This window comes from Parasteatoda tepidariorum, chromosome 1 (assembly GCF_043381705.1).
Source record: "Parasteatoda tepidariorum isolate YZ-2023 chromosome 1, CAS_Ptep_4.0, whole genome shotgun sequence".
In the NCBI taxonomy this organism is placed as follows: Eukaryota; Metazoa; Arthropoda; class Arachnida; order Araneae; family Theridiidae; genus Parasteatoda; species Parasteatoda tepidariorum.
The window spans coordinates 27731365-27752600 of NC_092204.1; the positions used below are offsets into that span (position 1 = coordinate 27731365).

The window sequence follows — 21236 nt, forward strand, 5'->3', positions numbered from 1 at the left end:
ATATTTTCAGTTGTGCAAATGGTTTTTATTTTAAATACTGATCATCACAAAGTACATTAGTTTTTAACAAGCAACAATAGCAAATATATAAAAAAACGAACTATTAAATAACATTGTCAACAGTAGGAACACATACATGTATATCTTAATACAAATAGAAAAATGCATTTCTTTATTAATTTCGTAGTGGCAAAAATATTTTGACATGTTATTCTATTAATACATTACTAAACAACAAATAGATAGCTGAAAATGATACAACTACAACAGCTTCATTTGTTTTACGTATTTCGCATCATAAAGAATCAAAAGCAGTCGTTTCCGCAGTTGAAATATTTGTTCGGGCTAAGTTGGCGATTTTTGTTTTGGTTTTTCCGTTGGTGAAGAAGTAATTACTTCTTATCTGCAAGATAGAAATATCAAAAAATTACAAAGTAACTTGAACTTTGAGAAAGTAAATACATTGCAATAAATCAAAAAGTGGTAGCCAAATTCAAAGAAAGAAAAGTTTTACTACTTGTTCATACTACTATTTTAGTTTTAGCTTCTGATTTTCGTTTTCTCGATACTTTCTATTCTTTACAAATTTTCGGTGCTAGAGTATTTTTTTTCTCTATCCAGTACGTAGAATGGGTATTCTTCTAGTGTAACATACAGGGTGTTTATAAATTCCCGGACCCATTTTGATGTTTAATAACTCATAAAATAATGAAAATAAACAAACTTATGGCATTTATTGATGGAATAACTCATATATCTTCCTTTTCAGGTTTGAATATATCGTCTGCGCGTGTGGTTAATTTCAGATAATTTCATTTTCCAGTCTAAATATCGTCTGCTTATTAATTGCATTTTTCTCTCTTTTGTTTTTGGCAACTATTGCAATGTTATGTTTACTTTTGATGTGTTTGTTCAATGTAGTACTTTTCTACGTGATGTTTTATTCGAGCGGATATTAAGGCCAGAATTACAACCGCAATAGCATCTGTGGATGCCGTCATGCTTGCCGCTACCTGGCGTGAAATTGACTATCGACTTGATATTCTCCGTGCGACGAAGGGGGCACACGTGGAAGTTCATTGACAAGGGTCCTGAAACTTTTTGAATCTATCTAACCATTTATGTCATTAATTTTAATCTATCTTTATTATTTTATGAGTTATTAAACATCAAAATGGGTCCGGGACTTTATAAACACCCTGTATATTAAAATTAGAAAGGAAAAATCATTACAAGTCGTAAGTCTTACGCATATTTTTGCTACTACTTTTTTTTATTTTTCCCCGATCTCCCTTTATCTCATTGTGTTTTTGAATTAAAACGGGGGAGCATTATTTTGAAATTCTCATTCTCTCACTCATTCTCCCTCATTCTTTGAAATTCTCATATTAGCTATCAATTTTCTCATAAAACACACAGATCAGATAGATTTCTTTTTCATTGTCCTTTGAGTTTTTATTAGTTGTGGTAGTCACAAATATATAAGATTTCTCTAATATAATAAAATGAAAAATATTTATTATATAAAATTATAATAAAAAATACATTATATAAAATTATAATATTATAAACATGTAAAATTACATCATGGAATAACTTTATATAAAATTATAATATTATAAATATATAAAATTACATCACGGGGCAACTTTATCGTCACTTTTAAATTGTAAAAAGCATTGTCCTAAAATTTTGGGAAGAATCTGACGGAAATGTTTTCTTGAAAATAAATACTCAAAACCGAACTTTGAGATACTCATACGAATTAGTGTCCAGTTATGTGTTACAGCAAGAAGGATATTTCTCCGGAAAATTATTACCCAGGAATTTTTTTTGACTAAAAGCTTTGTTATGTTGTTATAAATGATACTTGAAAATTCCCCATCTCTCCTCTGTACGCTTTGCCCTTTTCTGAGGGAAGTGAGGGGGATTTGAGGGAATAATCGATTTTTTTTAGACAGGTGACTGAGGCATTGTATCCGATGTATTTTTCGCGCTAAATTGAATGAAACCAATCCTGAAACGATTGGTCTAATAGTTTAGAAGTTATAAAGGCTTTATGTACAGAAAGTACACGTTTATACTTGTACATGTGAGACATTGTTTCCTATGTATTTTTACGTTGATTTGAATGAGACTATGCCCGAGTCAATTAAACCAATAGTAGCAAGTGTTTTTACGGATAAAAAGTATCAGTATTGAGATGATTTGATACGCTTTTCACTTTGTTATCTAAGGGCTATCAGAACTCATTAGGTACATTTTCCGATGAAACTTTTCATACTGAGTTGAATGAGACAAAATTCAAATTGATAGAGGACTAGTAGTTTTGAAGTTATAACAGTTTCCTTCATAAAGTGCAATTTAAAAATTGCACTTTTTGTACAAAATAATATATTTATTATACAAAATATATGAATAATAACTTTAATAATAATGAATAATAATTTTAATAATAATAACTTTTTTAAATATTAGCACTTTTGATTTATTTTGTCTCACCTGATTAAAATAGAAAAAATACAGAGGAAACTACTCATCACGCAAATTATTCATTCATCATGTCTGTATATGAATATAAGCTGTGTAAATGAGGGCAGGTACAAAATTGTTCTTTCTATTCATAAGACCCTTATAACTTCTATACCATTAATCTGATCATTTCGCAGTTCATTTCATTCAATTTTGCATGAAAAATTACATCGGAAAACATACCTTAAACGCTCAGATAGTTTCTGGATCACAATGTAAAGTGCATATTTAAGTACGAGTCAGAAGTAGTAATCTTAAAACATGAAAACCCTTGCAGTTTTTTCATTGTTTGTTCGTTTGAGTCGTGCATAGTCTCATTCGATTTAACGTAAATGAATTCATAGGAAACGAGGTTTCAGTTGTTTAGATATCAATATCAGATACGTATTGTTTGTCTAATTTGAGAACTCCTCCCGTCGCAAAGTCTGAGGCTGTCTGGTACTATGGAAACAAGAATGGCTAATTTTAAGGAGGGTAGCTTAAGGACTAACACAATAGAAAGAAGAAAGAGATTCCCTATCTCTCGCTACGAGAGCCGAAACCAATCCAAAACAGTGACCCCTCACCCCTACTTGAAATAGTCATACCTCGTTACCATAGTCACCGCCACAGGTCCAGACGGATGTCTGGAGGAGTTCTTATTTTAGATAAACTATAAGTAGAAACAAGTACAAAATTGTAATTTTTGTACATTAAACGTGTATAAATTTTCAACTACTCTGTCCGATTGTCTCGGTATTGAACTCATGCAATTCATTGTGAAAAAATACATCAGAAAACATACCTCACTTACCTGCCTAAAAGAAAATCAATTCTCCCCCTCAAATCAACCCTTCCCTCAAAAAAGGAGAAAGCGAAAATTGTAGAGCAGGAGAGTCTTCAGATGCCATTTACAACAACATGGCAAAGCTTTCGATGGGGGGAAAAAATCTTGTGTATTATGTTACAAAATGTGATTTTATTGGGCTGAATTTAAAAATCAGAAAAAGTATATTACCGATGACTTCGGCTTTGAGCCGGGCAGCTAATGACTTTCGAAATGCTAGGACATTGGGATCGAGGGATGGATCAGCAGCTTTCTCTTCCTGTACAGCTCTCTGTGCAGCACGGGCAGATCTCGGTCTCCCACCAGCAGAATCCGATTCATATTTCTGAAGTAGTTTCTCCCTTTCTTGCTTCTTTAGAGCTAAAAGCTTGTCTCTCTGTTGCCTTAGGTATTCTTGACGACGCTTCGCTTCCTCTGGCGACACCTAACGGCAGAATTCGTTATTATTTTTTTTTAACAAGTGGGCCCCATTCCTGTTTGCTTACAATCCCCGGAAGATTTATTGCAATCTTAAATGGTTTGCTACAAATCAGGCTCGCTTCTAAATTAAAACCCATCTTAAATTTATTATACTGTAAAATCTTAAGAATTTGAATATATTATTGAAATCTTTAAAACTTGTTCCTCTTTAAAAAATTGAAATTTTCGGTAAATAATAAGTTATTAAAAATTTTATAAAATACCAGATATATTATTAGATAAAATATTATAAAAATAGAATGGAAAGAACAGTTGCAAACATAATGCCACGTTTCAAAAACCAATCAGGATCGATGTACCCACACTTCCTCAATTGCAAGTGCTGCATTGAGCTCGAAAGTTGGCGAACTTTTTAAAGCCCTTCAACGCCTTAGGAATACAAACGAATCTTTTACTTGTTGATATGAACTATTTACTTTTACGGAGTTCACCACAAGGCAAAACATCTATTAAAAGGGGTGACAATCAAATAAATTGAACAAATGCAATAGAAATACAAATTTTTAGAGAGAAAAATTATTTCCATCCTTGTGTATCATACAAAAACCCCTTTTTTATTAAATTAATGTAAAAAATTTCAGTTATCCTAAGCAGAAATAGTTTCTTTCTCAACTTCGATTTTCTGTGTCGATCGCAGCGGAATTCAACAAAACCAACTGTAATACTTATTTTCCAAGTGTAGAATAATTCGTAAACTGATATTTATTTAGAAATCTTTTTTTGGTGTGATATATATGTCCTTTTTTCAATATCAAGAAAGAAGAAATTTTTGTCTCTGGTTTGGAAAACCCTGTAAAAATGTTTCTCCTTTACGAAACTTGTCATGAGGAGAAACGCCAATTACTTGCGCCGTCAAAAAAATTCAAATAGAACATATGCAATCGAAATACATATTTTTAGAGGGAAAAATTGTTCGCATTCTAATCTATCTTAAGAATCTCTTTTTCTTCTTCTTTTTTTGAGGTACAATTAATACAAAATTCTTTAGTTATCTTCAGTAGAGATAGTTTCCGTCCCAACTTTGAGACCCTGTAAGGCGTGTCTCCTATTATAAATTCTACATGAGAAAAAGCGACGATCAACAGTGTTGATGGAAACGGAATTCAACGAGACAGTAGAAAAATTCATAAAATGGTATTTACTTGCATTTAGAAACCTTTTTCTGATGTAAAATACATGTTCTTTTTTTAAGTATCAATGAAGAAGAGATGTTTGTTTCGGGTTTAGAAAACCCTGTAAAAATGTTTCTCCTTTACGACACTTGTCATGAGGAGAAACGCCAACTACTTGCACCGCCAAAAAAATTTAAATTTAACAAATATAATCGAGATACATATTTTTAGAGAGAAAAGTTGCTTGCATTCTATCTTAGAATCCCTTTTTTTATATAATTAATACAAAATCCTTCAGTTATCTTAAACAGAATTAGTTACCGTCCCAAATTTGAAACCCTGTAAAGCGTGTCTCCAATTATAAATTCTTCGTGAGAAAAAACGACGATCACCTTTGTCGATGGAAACGGAATTAAACGAAATCTACCTTTATATATATTTAAAGGGAGTAGAAAAATTTGCAAACTGATATTTATTTAGAAATCTTTTTTTTTGATATATACGTTCTTTTTTCAGTATCAAGGAAGTATGTTCAGTATGTTTGTCTCGGGTTTGGAAGAACCCTGTAAAAATGTTTCTCCTTTCGAAACTTGTCATGAGGAGAAACGCCAATTACTTGCGCCGTCAAAAAATTCAAATAGAACAAATTCAATCGAAATACATATTTTTTGCGAGAAAAACTGCTGACATTCTAATATATCTTAAGAATCCCTAATATATCTTAAGAATCCCTAATATATCTTAAGAATCCCTAATATATCTTAATAATTCTCTTCGAATATATCTTATAGATTTTAAAAATTCTAATATATCTTAAAAATCCCTTTTTTAGTACAATGAATACAAATATCTTTCGTTTTCTTAAGTATAAATAGTTCCCTTCTTGATTTCGAAATATTGTGAAAGCACGTCTCCTTTTTTACACGCGTTATGTGAAAAAACTACGATTACCTGCGTCTAGAGCAGCAGTATTTAAAAAAAATTAACCAATATATATCTTTAAAGAGAATAGAATAATTTGTAAACTGATATTTATTTTTAAACCATCCTCTTTTAAAAACGTATGCTCTTTTTTAGTATCGGAAAAGAGACGAAATAAATTATTTTCAAAGAAAAAAATAGTTTTTTACCGTGTACAAATTAAGTTGGTGGGAAATTTACTTTATATATACTGTTATGAAGGAATAAGTATGATCGATATGAAATAAAACGGTATACCTCTGTTTGTTTTGTAATTTCTAATGGTTCTTGAACGGCAATTTTAGGAGCTTCGTGTAAAGACGTTTCCATTGCCTATAAAAAAAATTTAAAAAAATTTATTTTCATTTCAGATTTTAATCAAATACAGAATTAAATAATTGTTTCCTATCGATTCAATTGGATACAATCTTCCATGTTTCATATTTTGTCCTTAAAAATTTACTTTGTATAAGATTAAAAATTTTTTAAACCTTTCAATACAAAAATTCTTACAATCCTACAATTAAGGAATAAATAATAACGAAAGATTAACGTTGTTTTCTTATGAAATTTACGTCAGATAAGTTAATTTCATAAAAGATAGCAAAACTGTTTTTAAGTGTGTCCTTTTTTTTGAGAGAGAGATATGACGAAACACACTATAAGTAAAAAGTACAATACCTGGTTAAAATTTCCCATTAATAGCTGTGATATCTTTCAAATTATTGCGGTTATATCTTTCAAATAAAGGCTAAGTCCCTAATTTTGGAGAAAATAATTTCAAATTCTTTAAAAAGAAATAAGAAACAACGTAATTTTTTTTGTCTGATAATATGAAGCGAAATTCGGAAATTTTGCGGAAATTTCATAGCCCTTTTAACAATGACTACTTTTTAAAAAATTGAAAATTTAATTGATTAAAAAAAGTTAGATAGTTGAAATTTAATGAATTTCTTTTAAAGTATTTCTAGAAATATGGAAATTATTAGAAAATTCATTCTAAAATAAAGATATATTTTAAGAAACAAACGGGAAATATAGTAATTTTCTGAATATTATAATGTGTTCATAATTATATTCCATATTTAATAAAAAATACAATGCATCTGAGAGCATTTTCGATTAAAAAAAAGTGGCGATCAGATGGCGACCGGCAGACAAGTTTTAATCAACATTTGCTCCTTCAGTTACCATCTATGATCATTGGCAACACCGAGTTGACCGTTAATTTTGCCTGTATCTGATTACACATTTTATTGTAATTCATAAGTAGTACGAATTAATATGCTCATTTAAAGTATATCGATCAAATTGTTACGGTTTAATCCTTAAAAAATCAAAGAACTAGATCAGTGGTTTTCAAATCATGTTTGTCCTTGGGTTCGTTTTTAATAATTCTTCGGAACCCAAGGACTCTGTGGAAGAATGAAAAAGGTTCCGAGATTTAGGAACGTTTTTTAAACCCGTAAATATATCTCGGTGGCCTTCGTGAACCCCAAAATGCCAATGAGAAAGAAAAGGCAATTTTCTTTTAAGAAATAAATAATTTTCTCAACATCATTGTAGTGAATAAATGTTGAAAACTATATACATTTATAAAAACTGCATTAGTATTTCACATTTCGCTTTTTGAATAAAAATAAAAAGAAACTAATTACTAATTCAGTCATAAATAAATATATTTCCTCAATAGCCTTTTTCAACATTTATATGAGTTTCAATGAAACCTTCAATTCAGCTTAATATTCATTTTAAGCTTATGCATATGCACCAAAAAAAAAAATTCATATAGCTATACTAAATTCAGTTCCAGAACTGTCGGTCATTAAATTTATCTTAAGATTAATAATGATAAAACAGTGAAAAAAATTTCATGCCTTTTACTTTATAAATGGGATTGAAAAGCCGACCCAATACTGAATTTACGATTATCAATAACCGTAGCCTTGTAATTTTGATCCCGCTCCAGAAAACGAGGGAACTCCTGGATCAAGTATTGGGTTAAATTTGCTTTCACGAAGAACTTTTTTGATCCGTCGATCACTGAGGTTATTTTAACTAGGTACTGTGGTTGGTGTGAGCTGGGTGCGGATTTCTTATCGACCAACCATCACTGAGATTCGAACCCGGGTCATCTTATTGGAAGGCAAGCTTTTTATCCCCTGAGCCCTCACGGCTCAATCATACGTTTTATTAAAATTTCAGCAGCCTTTTATTGGTTAATACCTTCACAATTACCTTTATGTACTTTTTTTACAAATTTGTAGTTCCACCGAAAGAAGGTTGTTCACTTAAATCCATAAAGTAAATAATCGGGAACCGCTATTCTAGATTAAAAATTGCTTAGTGTGATAAAAACCTTTTCCATCAGTTTGATTTCTCTTTTCCTCTCTTCCTCGAGACGAGCTTTTGTTGCCTGTATCACTTCCTTCTGCTCTGATTGTTCCTCTTCCAATTTGGGCTCTTCTTCCGATGCCTCTTCTACGTAACGCCTGAGCAAGAACAACAATTAATATTATTATTAGTCTTTAAACTTCATCACATCAATTTCATGTAGCTTTTATTGGCAATGTAGTTTTAAACTTAACACAGGCGACAATCTGCACGACAAAGATAATCTTTGGTAAATAAGATAAAGCTTCCCGATAGTTTGCTATAGGTTCAAATCTTGACGATGAGGTTTACAATGCAGTGAATTTTGTATTCGAAAACTGCAATCGGAAATTGTCTTAACAATATTTTTCAAATTTCTTTCACCAAGAAAAATAAACTTAATAAGTCCCTCATAATTCAGGCAAATCTGTAATTTTAAACTATACATACCATATTATCTGCTCTTTAAAAGTTACCAAACATTTTTAAAATTCGCAAATGTGTGAAACTATTATACCCACAAGGAAATTATCAAAATCAATGACTAATTTTCAATTTTTGAAAATTTTTATGAAACTAGACAATGCAGCGTTACAGTAACTTTTTAAGAAGTGTAATCACATATGCTTTTCATTTTCACAAATGGCTATTCTTAATATTGATACTATGCGCCATTTCAGAATTAGCATGGAATGTTGGATAAAAATTGGCTTAACTTGACCAGACTTGAATTAATAAGCTTAACAGTCATGATTAACTGCTGCAAGCTCACCGTAAAACCTCTCGGGAGGGACCACTCTCTGTTCCACAGTGAAATGGTTGTTAATGGAGGTTACATGGGCGTTCTTAGGAGTTGAGCTACATCCATTGAATTCGAAATATAAACGAAGGTACATGATTTGTCGAAAACGATTTTAATTTTAGTTCCTGTCATTTTCTTGGTGCGGAAATGTTACTCGTGTTGAAAACCGGATAGATGAATAAAATTTAGTATCAATAAAAATGACCCCTACTGATATAATTATGTGTAAAAACAAAGAGATCAATTATGAATGATGGAACTAACTATTTTGTTTTTTTTGTATAAACAATTATGTTTTTTTTGTTTATGTTTGCATTTAATTTTATATCGTAAAAATTAGTTAAGCTTTAAAAAATGAGAAGATGTTTGTTTGAAATGCTTAGTTTTTTCTAAAATAACTTTTTTTTTCTAATTTAACTTTCAACTCTAAAAATAAATCTTTTATAGCATTGTCTTTAGTTATAGATCTCACTCAGAGATCGTCAAAAAGAGATCTCTAAATAAGAGCCACTCACAAATATTTTGAATACATTTCAATCTATTTATTTGTTTTGTTAAAATTTTTTTGTTTTGATAATTTTTCGTGCAACCTTATTTGACTTATCCCGCATTCGGGACAGAGGTTTGTCCAATCACTGGTAGAGGTTTTGATGGTCTCTCCTGAAGATTTACTTCAATACAAAGTCTATGGAAAATATTCCATGTCTCCCAAAAGTGGTCGCAAATAGAGATCGCTACACAGAGGTGGTCCTTCCTGGAAGTTTCAACTGTAGCATATTATTCGCAAAATTAGTGCTATTTTATGTGATTGGCAGAGCCTTTTTATAAACAGCCTCAGTGATTTCAATTAATCAGTGATACTCGTTTATCGACGTTTTTGACGAAACTTCTAACTTTCGCTAGTAAATCATTCATAAATCCACAGTAGGTGCAGTTGTATCTCTGTCTTTTTGTATTTATTTGTTTCCGGCAAATCCAATATGGATCAGCAATTTAACACCGATAAGAAAAGAAAACTTAATGGGTCAGGCACTATACCAGATTCATCTTAATGGGAGATTTGTTCTGTGAAATTAACCCTCATTTGCATGAAATAATGGAAAAATCCAGATAGAACTCGCCTGGTTTCCGAGAGGGTAAAAGCGAGTTTCTAACAAATTTGCGCCAGTACTGTGACAGGCATGTATCCAGAAATTACATGTATCTGTTCTATTGTGTCACCATTCTTGACTCAAGGCGTTGATTGCATGGTATCATTTTACAATATTATTCATTATCCTTACAAAATAAAAATAAACAATGAAGAGACGAATATATTTATCACCACATTCGGGAAGCGAATCAATGCTAAACATCAGGGTAAGTTAGAGTTCGTGTCTTAGTTTACTTTTGTGTTTCTGTAAATGAGCTGTGCAATATTTCAGCTCCCGTCTCGAATATTACTTTGATTTACACCATAACTATCTATTGCACCATCGATCGATGAATTTTCAAACTACAACCAAGAATTCTGGAAAAAAGTATTTATGACCTATCTAATGAATTTGATGCAAGAATTTTTTTCTTTCTTTAAATCTTAAACGTATTAATGTTATTAACTTTTGGAATGCGTCAGCCTTATAAAGGATATCTTGTAGCATTTAAAAGATCAAGGTCAACGTCTTGGGAAAATTAATGAAACAAAATATTAAAATTTTCTAAAAGAATATTCAAAAAATTTCTAACAGATATTAAATTTCTTTTTAATTGGAAAAGTAACGCAGTGAATTTTAGAATATCCTTTTAGAAATATTACTACCCTGTTTTAAGGCTTTTTCAAACCTATATTATAGTAATGTCTTACGTTAAAATTAAAGTAGATTCAAATTAGTAAGATTCAAGAGTAGATTCAAATAAAAAATTTATTGAAACGTTAGCCCATAACTATTTTTTGAAACATTAATATATACCCTTCTTTTTAACTTTTTGCACTTAAGGTTCTATCAACAATTGGGTACTTACAACAAGTGAAGTGAGTATGCCTAACCATGTGATTTAAATTAGATTTAAATATATGCTGTGCAAGTGACGTCATGCGTGTGTGTCGAACCTGATTGGCTTCTTAATCGACAAATTCCATGATTTACTTACAATGACGTCACTTGCAGGAATTAAAATAAAAAATTATGCAACCGCTGAGAATTTACATAACAAAACCCACAGTTTGCTCAGTTACCAAATAACACGTAAAAACTATTAAATGAAGTGGTTACTCAACATTAAAGGGTAAGAATTTTAACATTCAAAGTGGAAGGTAATTTAAGATGCCTGAGACAGATATACTCGAGTGCAGAGGTTTAAAAGCATAGTGCTATTTTTTAAAGAAAAAAAAAGCGTTAACATAAGTAGATTTATTTTGCAAAAACAAGATAGTTTTGTCTACCACAATGTTTTAATAATATTAATTTTATTCTAATTTGGATATAAAATCAATTCCCAGCTTCGTTTTTTTAGAAAACTAAGTTCTGAAAGATAACAAAAGGAAATATTCAATTTGCTAGGGTCCTTTTTTCTTTTTACTTAGTTGTTTTACACATTTAAACAATATTTTGTGGCTAGGCATTGACGAGTTATTGGAAAATTAAAGTACTTTTTCATGCAGAAATCATCTTTTTAGACTTTGATACATTTATCCAGAGAAAATTTTCGTTGTGATAAGAATCATTCATGTGAGACAATTTTTTTCTTATTTAACTTTTCTCTATCAGTAATCTATAATAAAGAGACTGTTTTTTTTTTGTCTTTTATTTCTAACTCAGTGGCCGTACATCATGTTTTTGAATGGTTGCCATGGTAACAACTGTTATGTCAATATTTTGGGGAAAAAGAGAACTTGTGTTTTTTTCCGCAAATAGTCTTTACAGTCTTGACAACTCGTAAATGAATCCAACATTTTCGTTCGATCTCTCAATAATTATTTATTAACCACCAAATGATCACATTAATTGCCATTGAAATGGTTGTTGCAAAAAATTGGAGCAATTAGAAAAGATAATCGTGTACGTTTTGTTTCTTTTTGCTTGCATTTATAAATATTTGATGTGGATACAAGAGATATGATCAGAAAAAAATAAAATTTGTTATGGAAAGTAATTGGGGAATCTGTCGTGACGGAATCGTGTTTTTGATGAAAATAACAAATTGCATGCTCTTTTCGGAAACACTAAGTGAAAGTGGGTTGCGGATTTTTAAGCTTTTTGTTTCATACACTTTTTCTTATGATATTTGGTCTGCTCTAATGAGAGTGAATGAAATGAAGAAGAACATCTCATTTTATCGAAGTATAAAGAGAAGTGTCGTCTAACCCTAGTGAACTTTAGAGGAAAAAAACTTTAAAATTCTTTTTCTTCATGTACTATAAAAAATACAAATATTTTTAAAAAAAGAGAAGAAAAAATACCTAAAATTTACTTTATATCATACGTATCTTTCATATTTTAAAACCTTTAAAAATTACTTTAGATGAATTAATTTTTATCTTTACCAAATAAGTTTATGCTTTTTATTTGAATTTAAATCCTGTCTTTTTTGTCCATAAATGATGCCACACTATTTTTCCATATTTTTGATCCTTATGTCACTGAGTTCATATTTAGTGTCATTCCGTCTAATGAGGAAAAATGCGTAGGAAAGTATATATCACACTTTTCGGTATAGCAATGTAAGACGCGTAAAAAATTGCTCTTTTAGTACATAAATCGCTTATAACTTCTAAACTATGAGTCCGATCGTCCCGAGATAGGTCTAATTTAATTTAACATTTAAAAATACATCGGGATATGTGCTTCACTTGTGGAAGAAATTCAATTCTCCCCCTCAAATCACCCCCATTTTTCTAAAAAAAGACAAAAGTTTTCAGGTATTATAACACAAAGTTTTCTATGAATAAACAATTATGGGCATTAATTTTAATGACAAAAAAGTGGACTAGTATTACTTGACGACAGTTTCCATGATCTGTTTCTCTTCCTCAGAGGGTGCATAATCATCTCCAGGTAGGAAAGATTCCGGTAAGAGTCCGTACTGGTGGGCCAACAGATCCAGCGCCTGAAGCTGAAGCTCCAGATTCTTCTGCATCATCATCCTCTTGAAGATTTCATAATCATCCGCTGCCCACAACTGCTCGAACAAGCTCTGTCAGTTTAAGAAGAAAAAAAAGATCAATTTTCAAAGAATATTTCTGCTATTTATTCAGGCATTATTTAATACTTTACATTACAGTTTTAACTCTTTAGGGACTGTGATCACATCTACGTGATGACTCGATTCTCTCTTTTCGTACATGAGATGAACGGTGTTCCGACTACAGCGGCACACAGACGCGATTTTAATTTGCTACACCTTATTACAATTTTTAAACGACACTTTATGGTGATTGAAGTCAGTTATAATTTGAAAAAAATGTCAAAGATACGTTGACCCTTAATAGTTCCGAGGTTTTAATTAATTTATTTAATTATTTATTTAGAGTGTTAAAACGTATAAACAATTGCACTTGTTCCGCTCTGTCGAGAGGATAGGGCACTTAAACTCTCTAGGTTCTTGTTTATATTTCAACGGAGCGGGAAAAGGATGGAATGTTTATTGGTTTATGTGAATGTCGACTTTTCACTTTCTATATAGGATTTTGCATGTTTTGGGCCAGTTTTTCAATCGTTTTTTAGGAGTATTATGTTTAGTTTTGGTTTTTAGTTCATTTAGTTTAATTTTTACAGTATATTTAGATGCTTACGATGATAATAAATTTCGAGTTTCAACGCATTTAAAGTTGCAGTAAGGATTTCTTATAAATTTTTAAATAGGGCTTATCGGAAAAAATCTTCCGGTACCATACATACGTATACTCTTTGGAGTGTGCGGGTCTGGGAAAGTTCTTCTTTCTTTCTTTTTCACCGGCAACAAAGCAGGTTGACAAAAATTATCTTGTCTTAAGAATGTATAGGCAGATCACTGATGCCTATGAATCATTTAATCCAATAAATCATTTTCATTCAACCCAAATCATTTAATAAATTACCCTGGGAAACAAATTTTTGTTACATTTATACATCTACTTTGATCATGCCTAATTCTTACTAATGCTTACTTGATCTAACCTGATGTGAATATTTAAAATCTGAAATCCCCACACCCGAATATAGTTAGTAGTTATAGTTTAAAAGCTACAGCTATTTTTTAAATGACAATTTTTTGTCTATTTCTTGTCAAAACGAAATGTACAAGTTTAAAAACGTTATAGGTAAGAGAGGATGGTAAAAATGTCTATCTTGTTTACTCGATAGTGCCAGTATCTGGTATAGAACAGTTTTTTTTTTTCAAAAAAAAAAAGAAAAGGAAGATGAGAACGGATACATACATATTTCGTTCTTAGTTTTTACCTGGAGAAAACAAAGCATACCTGGTGTATTATCAAAATCATGTTTTTAATTTTGATAAAAAAAATCAAATAATTGCAATCAATATTTTTAAAGACTTAAGTCGCATTCGCAACCAACACAAAACAACCATTTATTCTTAACATTTATATACTACCAAATATTTAACGCATCTTAAGTTCACGAAAAAGCGAATAATAGATCAAAACAAGTCAAAATTCTTTTTACATTGAGTTAAAACTATAATGTAGGGTAAACCAACCAGTGAAGAAACACTACCCAGTGAAGGAACATTTCATATATATTGATTAAAAATAAGAATTTGAAAGTTTTTCTTTAGATTGTTTGGTAACAATAGCTTACTGCCAAACAATAGGAAGTCATCTAGCAATATTTTGGATTACCTGGTCAAATAGACTTCTCTGAAAAAATTTTTGAATTTGTTATTATCTCTGCAACACCTTGTTTCTTTGAAAAAATTATAAGGTGAGTGTTTGTGTTTATATGTTTGAAGTGGAATTAATTGCATGCAATAGTTTTATTTTTCTCACTGTGAAAATAAGAATTCAAAATATAGTTATTGAAGTTACGTTTTATTTTTTTTAAGCATCATAGCATAATCAAGTACTGAGATAAGAGGGTGTTTATTCACTGGATCGCCAAACTATGAAAAACTAGTGAAAGAACAAATGTTCCTTTACTGGGTTTTTTCTAAGTTAATGAAAATGAAAGAAAAACTTTAATTTTCTTGTACCTTTAGTGATGTTTTGCATCAAAAGTATGTCAAAAATACAAAAAACAACTTCTAACCAGTGAAGGAACAGGCATGTTCCTTTACTGGACATAGATTTCCCTGTGAATGAACAGTATGTGTTAATGTGTTGACACTTTAATTTTCAATTCATGATTACAAAAAAAAGTTTACATTTTCCAAGCATTTGTATGTTATAATTTCAAGAATAGGCTTGTTTTTAGGTATTTGTATGGTATATAAATTCATAATTTACATAATTTGCAATTAGTAGCAAATATGTTGACACTGTCATTTAACTAAAATTACTAATTTTGAAATTAATATGATTTTTTAAAAGGCAAGCGAAGCTTAAGTGTTCCTTCGCTGGTTAGTTTACCCTATATTGAGTGAGAGAAAGAAGAGGAAGCGGCTAATCTGCGCAACTACTACTCATTTTTCCTTACATAAATGTGGTGGTCTAAGAAATTTTAAATTATATTAATTAAATTATGAATTAAATATTACAATGCGTATTTAAATGTAACGTTCGTTACTATAGATACTGAATAATTGCTTGTTACCTTTCTGAACTGGGAGTGAATATTTTTTTCTGTTTCGCTACATGCCTTTTGAAACTCATCAGCAGTTATTCCCAAATCTTCCATGTGGCTGCTTAACATTGTATCCACCTGAATTTTCAAAAACAGGTAGACATTTATAAAAAAGATAAAATATTCATTTTTGTTGACAGTAGTTCATTTGAATTTATTCTTTAGAGTTTCCAATTTCTTTTTGGCTAAGGAACACTAAATGATAGAGCTTCTTTATGCAGAACTCCGATATAATAAGAAAAGTTCATTAGCAGTTGTAAATATACTAACCATAATAAATAAATGACTTAACTTCATGAGGTAAATATCATGTCTAAATAAAAAACACTTTTTGGTACAAACATTTTGCTTATTATAATATTGATTAAAATTGAAGAAATTCTGCTTCACTTTTATATTTTACTGTATTGTGCTGTATATTTTACAGCTTTTTCTTATTAGGAATTTTTTCATTGAACGTAAAAATTTTCAATAAAGATTAATAGGTTTAATAAAGTTTTAAAACTTTGAAGTTTTGTACTTTTCCTATTTTTTATAAAAAGACTGATTTTATTCATTTATATTTACTAAGTTTATCATAAACAATGTGTATATAAAAAGCAATATTACAAGTTTCAATCATTTTTGATCAGGGCTATCAGAATTTAATGCCTTTTTTATCACCATTTGAAATTTCGACTAGCTAGAGTCCTCAAATTTCAATTGGACCTCTGTGCCGGTTGACAGTATAATTTCAATCTATCTAAGTAGTATTTAATGCGATTTAATACGAATCATGATTTTGACAACTTCCTGGCATAAATAATCCAACAAACATCATATTAAAGTGGAAGAAAATAATAAATTTAAAAAAAAATCATATTTTTCATGTGGACTAAGACTTATAACTATATTTATACACGATTATTTATCCAGACTTCATTTAATATTTCGGGGATTTAGGTGTAATTATTTAAGTAAAATAACAATAAATAAAATATAGAGAAATTTTTTTTTAAAAAAACTATTATTTTTCCTACAATACCATAATGAATGTAATCATAAAAATGATATGCATTTATAAAAAAGTTCCTCAGTATTTCTCATCGGGGTTTTCAATTCCAAATAAAATAACCATATTCAAGAAAAAAGGATTTAAATGTCTGACACATATCCGTTTAAAAAATTATTTTTTGATATTACGATGAAAATATTAAATTTTTCACATAAAATAGTTTTAAATTAATTAAATCTCCTTTTTTGGTCTGTATATTCACTCCTTTAGTTAATTAAACTTAGTTAACACTTTTTAGTTACTTTTAATTATCTCACGAAAAAAAAGGCGAGCATTTTTGTTTTGCATAATGTAGGACATCTTTGTAGTGATTTCTTCACAATTTGGTCATGAAACTAAATCCACTGCACCTATATAATTAGATATTTCTGTGTCAAAAAAACTTCTAAAAGTTTACTTTAAACCGAATTCCTTAAATTTCATAAGATTTTTCATTGTAAGGAAAAAATTTGAGCAACGAGGATTAACTCAAATTTTTACATAGCTTTAGGCATGCAAACAGAAAAAATCTTAAAATATTATTTTTAAACTATGATATTGCAGCAAATGTTGGCCAATATAAGGGAGGCTGGATCTTATGATGTTAATAACGATAAATTCAGTTTTTGAAAATCGAGCTTAACTTAGACAGGTGGTAAGCTTACAAGAGTGGTCAACTTCTTAGGCTTCCCTATAACATGTTAAAATTACTAACAATCTAGCTACAAATGTACAGAGTAATTCTACTTACTAAATTTTTGTATTCTTCGTGTATTTTTTTGTATTCCTCATCATTTCCTTCGACTGGGTCAAACACTAAAGTAAATCAAATTATCAACTAACAAAATATTTACAAATATCATTTAATATTCACTATACGAAAAAAATTGTTAGAAAATTGGACAGTTACCTACCGAAAATCTAAAGCTTGAATAGAGTAAAAAAGTCATATTTTATTAAAATTTCATGAATTTGAAAATTATTGCACTTTTTCTTTAAATATTAATTATATGCGTTTTTACGTCGAGTTAGTTTTATTATTATTACATTGTTCGTTAACTAGAAAATTATTGCCTTTTGCTAAACAATGCAGACATGCATTTTTTTTTCTTTTTACGTGGAGTTAATTTGATTATTATTACTTTATTCGCTAAATTGAAAATTATTGGATATTTGCTTTAAGCATGGATACATGCATATTTGTTTTGATTGTGTTCTGATCAATAATGATGGTAGTTATCATGACTGTGAAGACAAGTCCCGCAGTGGACTGATCGTTAAGACATGGTTCCCAGAGCAGATCACCGAAGTCAAGCATCACTGGCTGCGGTCAGTGTGCGGATGGGTGACCACTTGGATTAGTCTGCGTAGGGACCGAGGGTGCGCGGTATTGGTCCTCGTTAAACTGTTCTACCGTAAAGTGCTCGACTTCGCGTGCAGGGTCGTCGGGATACCGTAGCGGGGCTGTCATCCCCTCTGCAGAGGATCGAAATTGGGATGGTATGTCTTCGGATCCTCCGCAGGGATGTTTCCCGGACCGTCGCCAATAGCCCATTGTGCAGCTCTAGTGCGACTTAAATGAACTACAACGACTATGAAAACAAACTCATGTGGATATTATTTATTATTTGATACAATGATGAAAAAACTAAAACATAAAATCGTTGTTCACTTCTTCAGCAAACTGTATGTTGATTGAAAATATGGATAGTGGAGGGGCAATGAGAGGCAGTGGATATGGAGGGGCAGTGGATATGAAAGTGGAGGGGCACCAGTTTCTGTTAAGGCCAAAAAAGGGCAATATATCGGACTTCGTCGAGACAATTCATTTTGTTCAGTACAAAAGGGATCAAATAAAATAAAAATTCTACTTCCAAACGTAATTCTTAAAGTTTAATTTTAAACAATGACAATATAATTTATGATAATAATAATAATAATAGAATTCATTATACTAATAAAATTATTAATAATAATTATAGTAAACAATTTAAATAAAAATGTGATAAATTTTAATAAAAACCAAATGAATTTTAAAGATAGTCACATGCTAGCACAAACAGCACTTCATCAAGGGGCGCTAACATGCCATGCTAACATGCTGGAGCCTTTTTCTACTATGCGATTGTCAGCATTCACCGGTGGAAGTCAACAAACACCATTCACAGTAACATATCTATGTCAACAGCTTAGAAATCAAATACAGAAAAATTATCCTACAAGTCAAATTTCATTTTTACGGCATCTCTTTTAGTGTGTCACTTAATTCGACCGTTTACATACTTTTATTAAGCCACCAAGAAAAAAAACGTTTTACTAAAGTTAAAGTTTTTATTTGCTATAAATAAAGGGGTAATGAGAGGAAGTTAATTATAAATGTCCTGTCACTATGTTATATCATCTAATATTTATGTAAAAATTTCAGAACAAAACTCAATGAAATTAAAAGAAAAAAAAAATCCTTAAACCGTTTTAAATTGTTGTAGACTAAGACATGTTTGATTATAGTAAGTTTGCTACTTTTTCAACTGATTTAATTTTCTTACATTCCACGCGGTCTATCTAACAGCGGTTGTCTTAGCCTAGAAATCATGAATTATTCCGGTAGTAGAATAATTGCAGCATGTTGGCAGATTTATTTTTGCCTTGCAGTCGAAAATTAGTGAAAACACGATTTTATAGATAAATTTTATAAATTTTTCCTTTTCGTATTGCAGATCAGTACTGAGATTTCTGCTATTGAGTGAATCATTTAGAAGACGCTATAGCGCGGGGGGAATTCATCGTAGTTAGTCCTTTTTACCCTCATCGACACTTGAAATTTTAGACTAAAGTGAGATCAGGTAACAATCTTACTCGTAGTTTCGAATTTTGAAGAAAAAAGAAGCATTTAAAATATCAAAATGCAAACGAATTATAAAAAGGGAAGGGGTAGTTATCCCGTAATGATTTGTTTACATTTTGATATTGCGAAAGACATCTTTTTTGACATTTGAAACTAAGTTAACTTCAGCTCACCTTTCTCTGAATTTAAATTTTGAAATAACATTGGAGGTGAGACAGAATTTGTTATGAAACGTATTTGACACTGCAAAAAGCCTTTTTAAAATGATTGGCAATTTGTAATTGTCTCTGCACCTAGAACAGTCTCACAAATGTCACAAATCAATGGCGTACTAGACTTAGGTGCGCCTCTCTACAAGAACTATAAATGCTCCCTATCTTAGACTTAATAGAATATTTTTTAAAATGTAATATGAGACAAGAACACTATGAAGAGACATTCGGGATTGTCGAGATGTCAAAATTGTTGGGATTTTTAATACCATGATTCGTAGTGATTACCATCGAAAAAAGCTATCAAGAAAGACTACATTGATTTAGATTTGGCGCGTTCAAAAACTTAAATGCGCAGTTAAAAATTTCTGATTTTTTTAAAGTTTTAGGTTCAGATGCTACCACGAACGGCAGGTTGTGCACCCCTAATAAACTACATGACATGTAGTGTAGTGTTTCTGGGTCATGCGCCCCCTTCCCCAGCTCCGCGGGGGTTTCGAGGGTGTTATTTACGCCACTGTTACAGATACAGGGCCAGGGGTAAAGCCCATCATCTCGGCTCTATATGTAATTGAAATTAAACATTGAGGAAATACGATATGTTTCCGATTCTTTAAATATTTTTCAGGAAGATGAAAAATTAAAACATGACGTAACTTTATGGGTAAAGTTTCAAAACAAATCTTACCAACAGATTTCTTTTCGATGAAGGTTAAGACAGCAGCTTCCCAGACGGGTCCTTTTAAGAAACCCACCAAGGATTCGAAAACCCAGGAAAAGGCTTCATCGTCGGCCATATTGGAGGTGAAATTTTCTTCGGACGGAGTGTTGATTTTTGGTAAGGGACAATTGTGTCCCGCCACCAAACTATGCTTGGTTCCCATGGTTACCCGATACAACACACTGCACGCACCATGAAACAACAGGCTGCACCGACGGCGACGGGGATTCTGTGTGCCGAACAAAAAAAAAGAATCTCCTTTTTACAAAACACAGATCGCGGCGGGAACATAATTGGTCCGAATTCAATGTTTTTAACTAAAGGTTTTCAATAACACTATCTCTACGTCTGTCGAGAGACAGTTGTTTTCCTTTTCCTCTTTGCAATACATTAAATTTCTATAACTGTCTCGTTTGTTAGAATGTCGTATCCACAATCGAATTAATCTGATCGTTGTTAGAGAAGTAAAAAAAAAAGAAAGAAATACGCGAAGACAGCGTACGTAATGAATCACGAATGCCTGGAATGATTAAATTGTGTTCTAACTCATTTTTAGTAGGTAAATAAAACACCTCATTAAAC

The 21236-nt window shown here is 31.0% G+C and overlaps 1 protein-coding gene across 1 annotated transcript; it reads right to left on the reverse strand.

The window, feature by feature from the left end:
• Positions 1–3: 3 nt before the first annotated feature.
• On the reverse strand, positions 4–20897 carry LOC107446354 (cilia- and flagella-associated protein 36). Its single transcript, XM_043046378.2, has 8 exons — positions 20622–20897; positions 17628–17692; positions 15814–15921; positions 13062–13258; positions 8270–8402; positions 6169–6243; positions 3530–3782; positions 4–403 (listed from the first exon to the last, which is right to left on the reverse strand). The coding sequence occupies exons 1-8, from the start codon at positions 20815–20817 to the stop codon at positions 393–395; spliced, it is 1038 nt and encodes a 345-aa protein (XP_042902312.1). The 5' UTR covers positions 20818–20897; the 3' UTR covers positions 4–392.
• Between the last annotated feature and the right edge of the window lie 339 nt (positions 20898–21236).

Excerpts from the sequence above, each read along its gene's own strand:
- LOC107446354 (XM_043046378.2), bottom strand. The coding sequence starts at position 20,817 with ATGGGAACCAAGCATAGTTTGGTGGCGGGACACAATTGTCCCTTACCA. Across the intron at positions 8,403-13,061 it reads ATCATGGAAACTGTCGTCAA|GCGTTACGTAGAAGAGGCAT; the intron begins GTAATACTAGTC and ends GTTCTTGCTCAG. Across the intron at positions 3,783-6,168 it reads AAATTACAAAACAAACAGAG|GTGTCGCCAGAGGAAGCGAA; the intron begins GTATACCGTTTT and ends TTCTGCCGTTAG.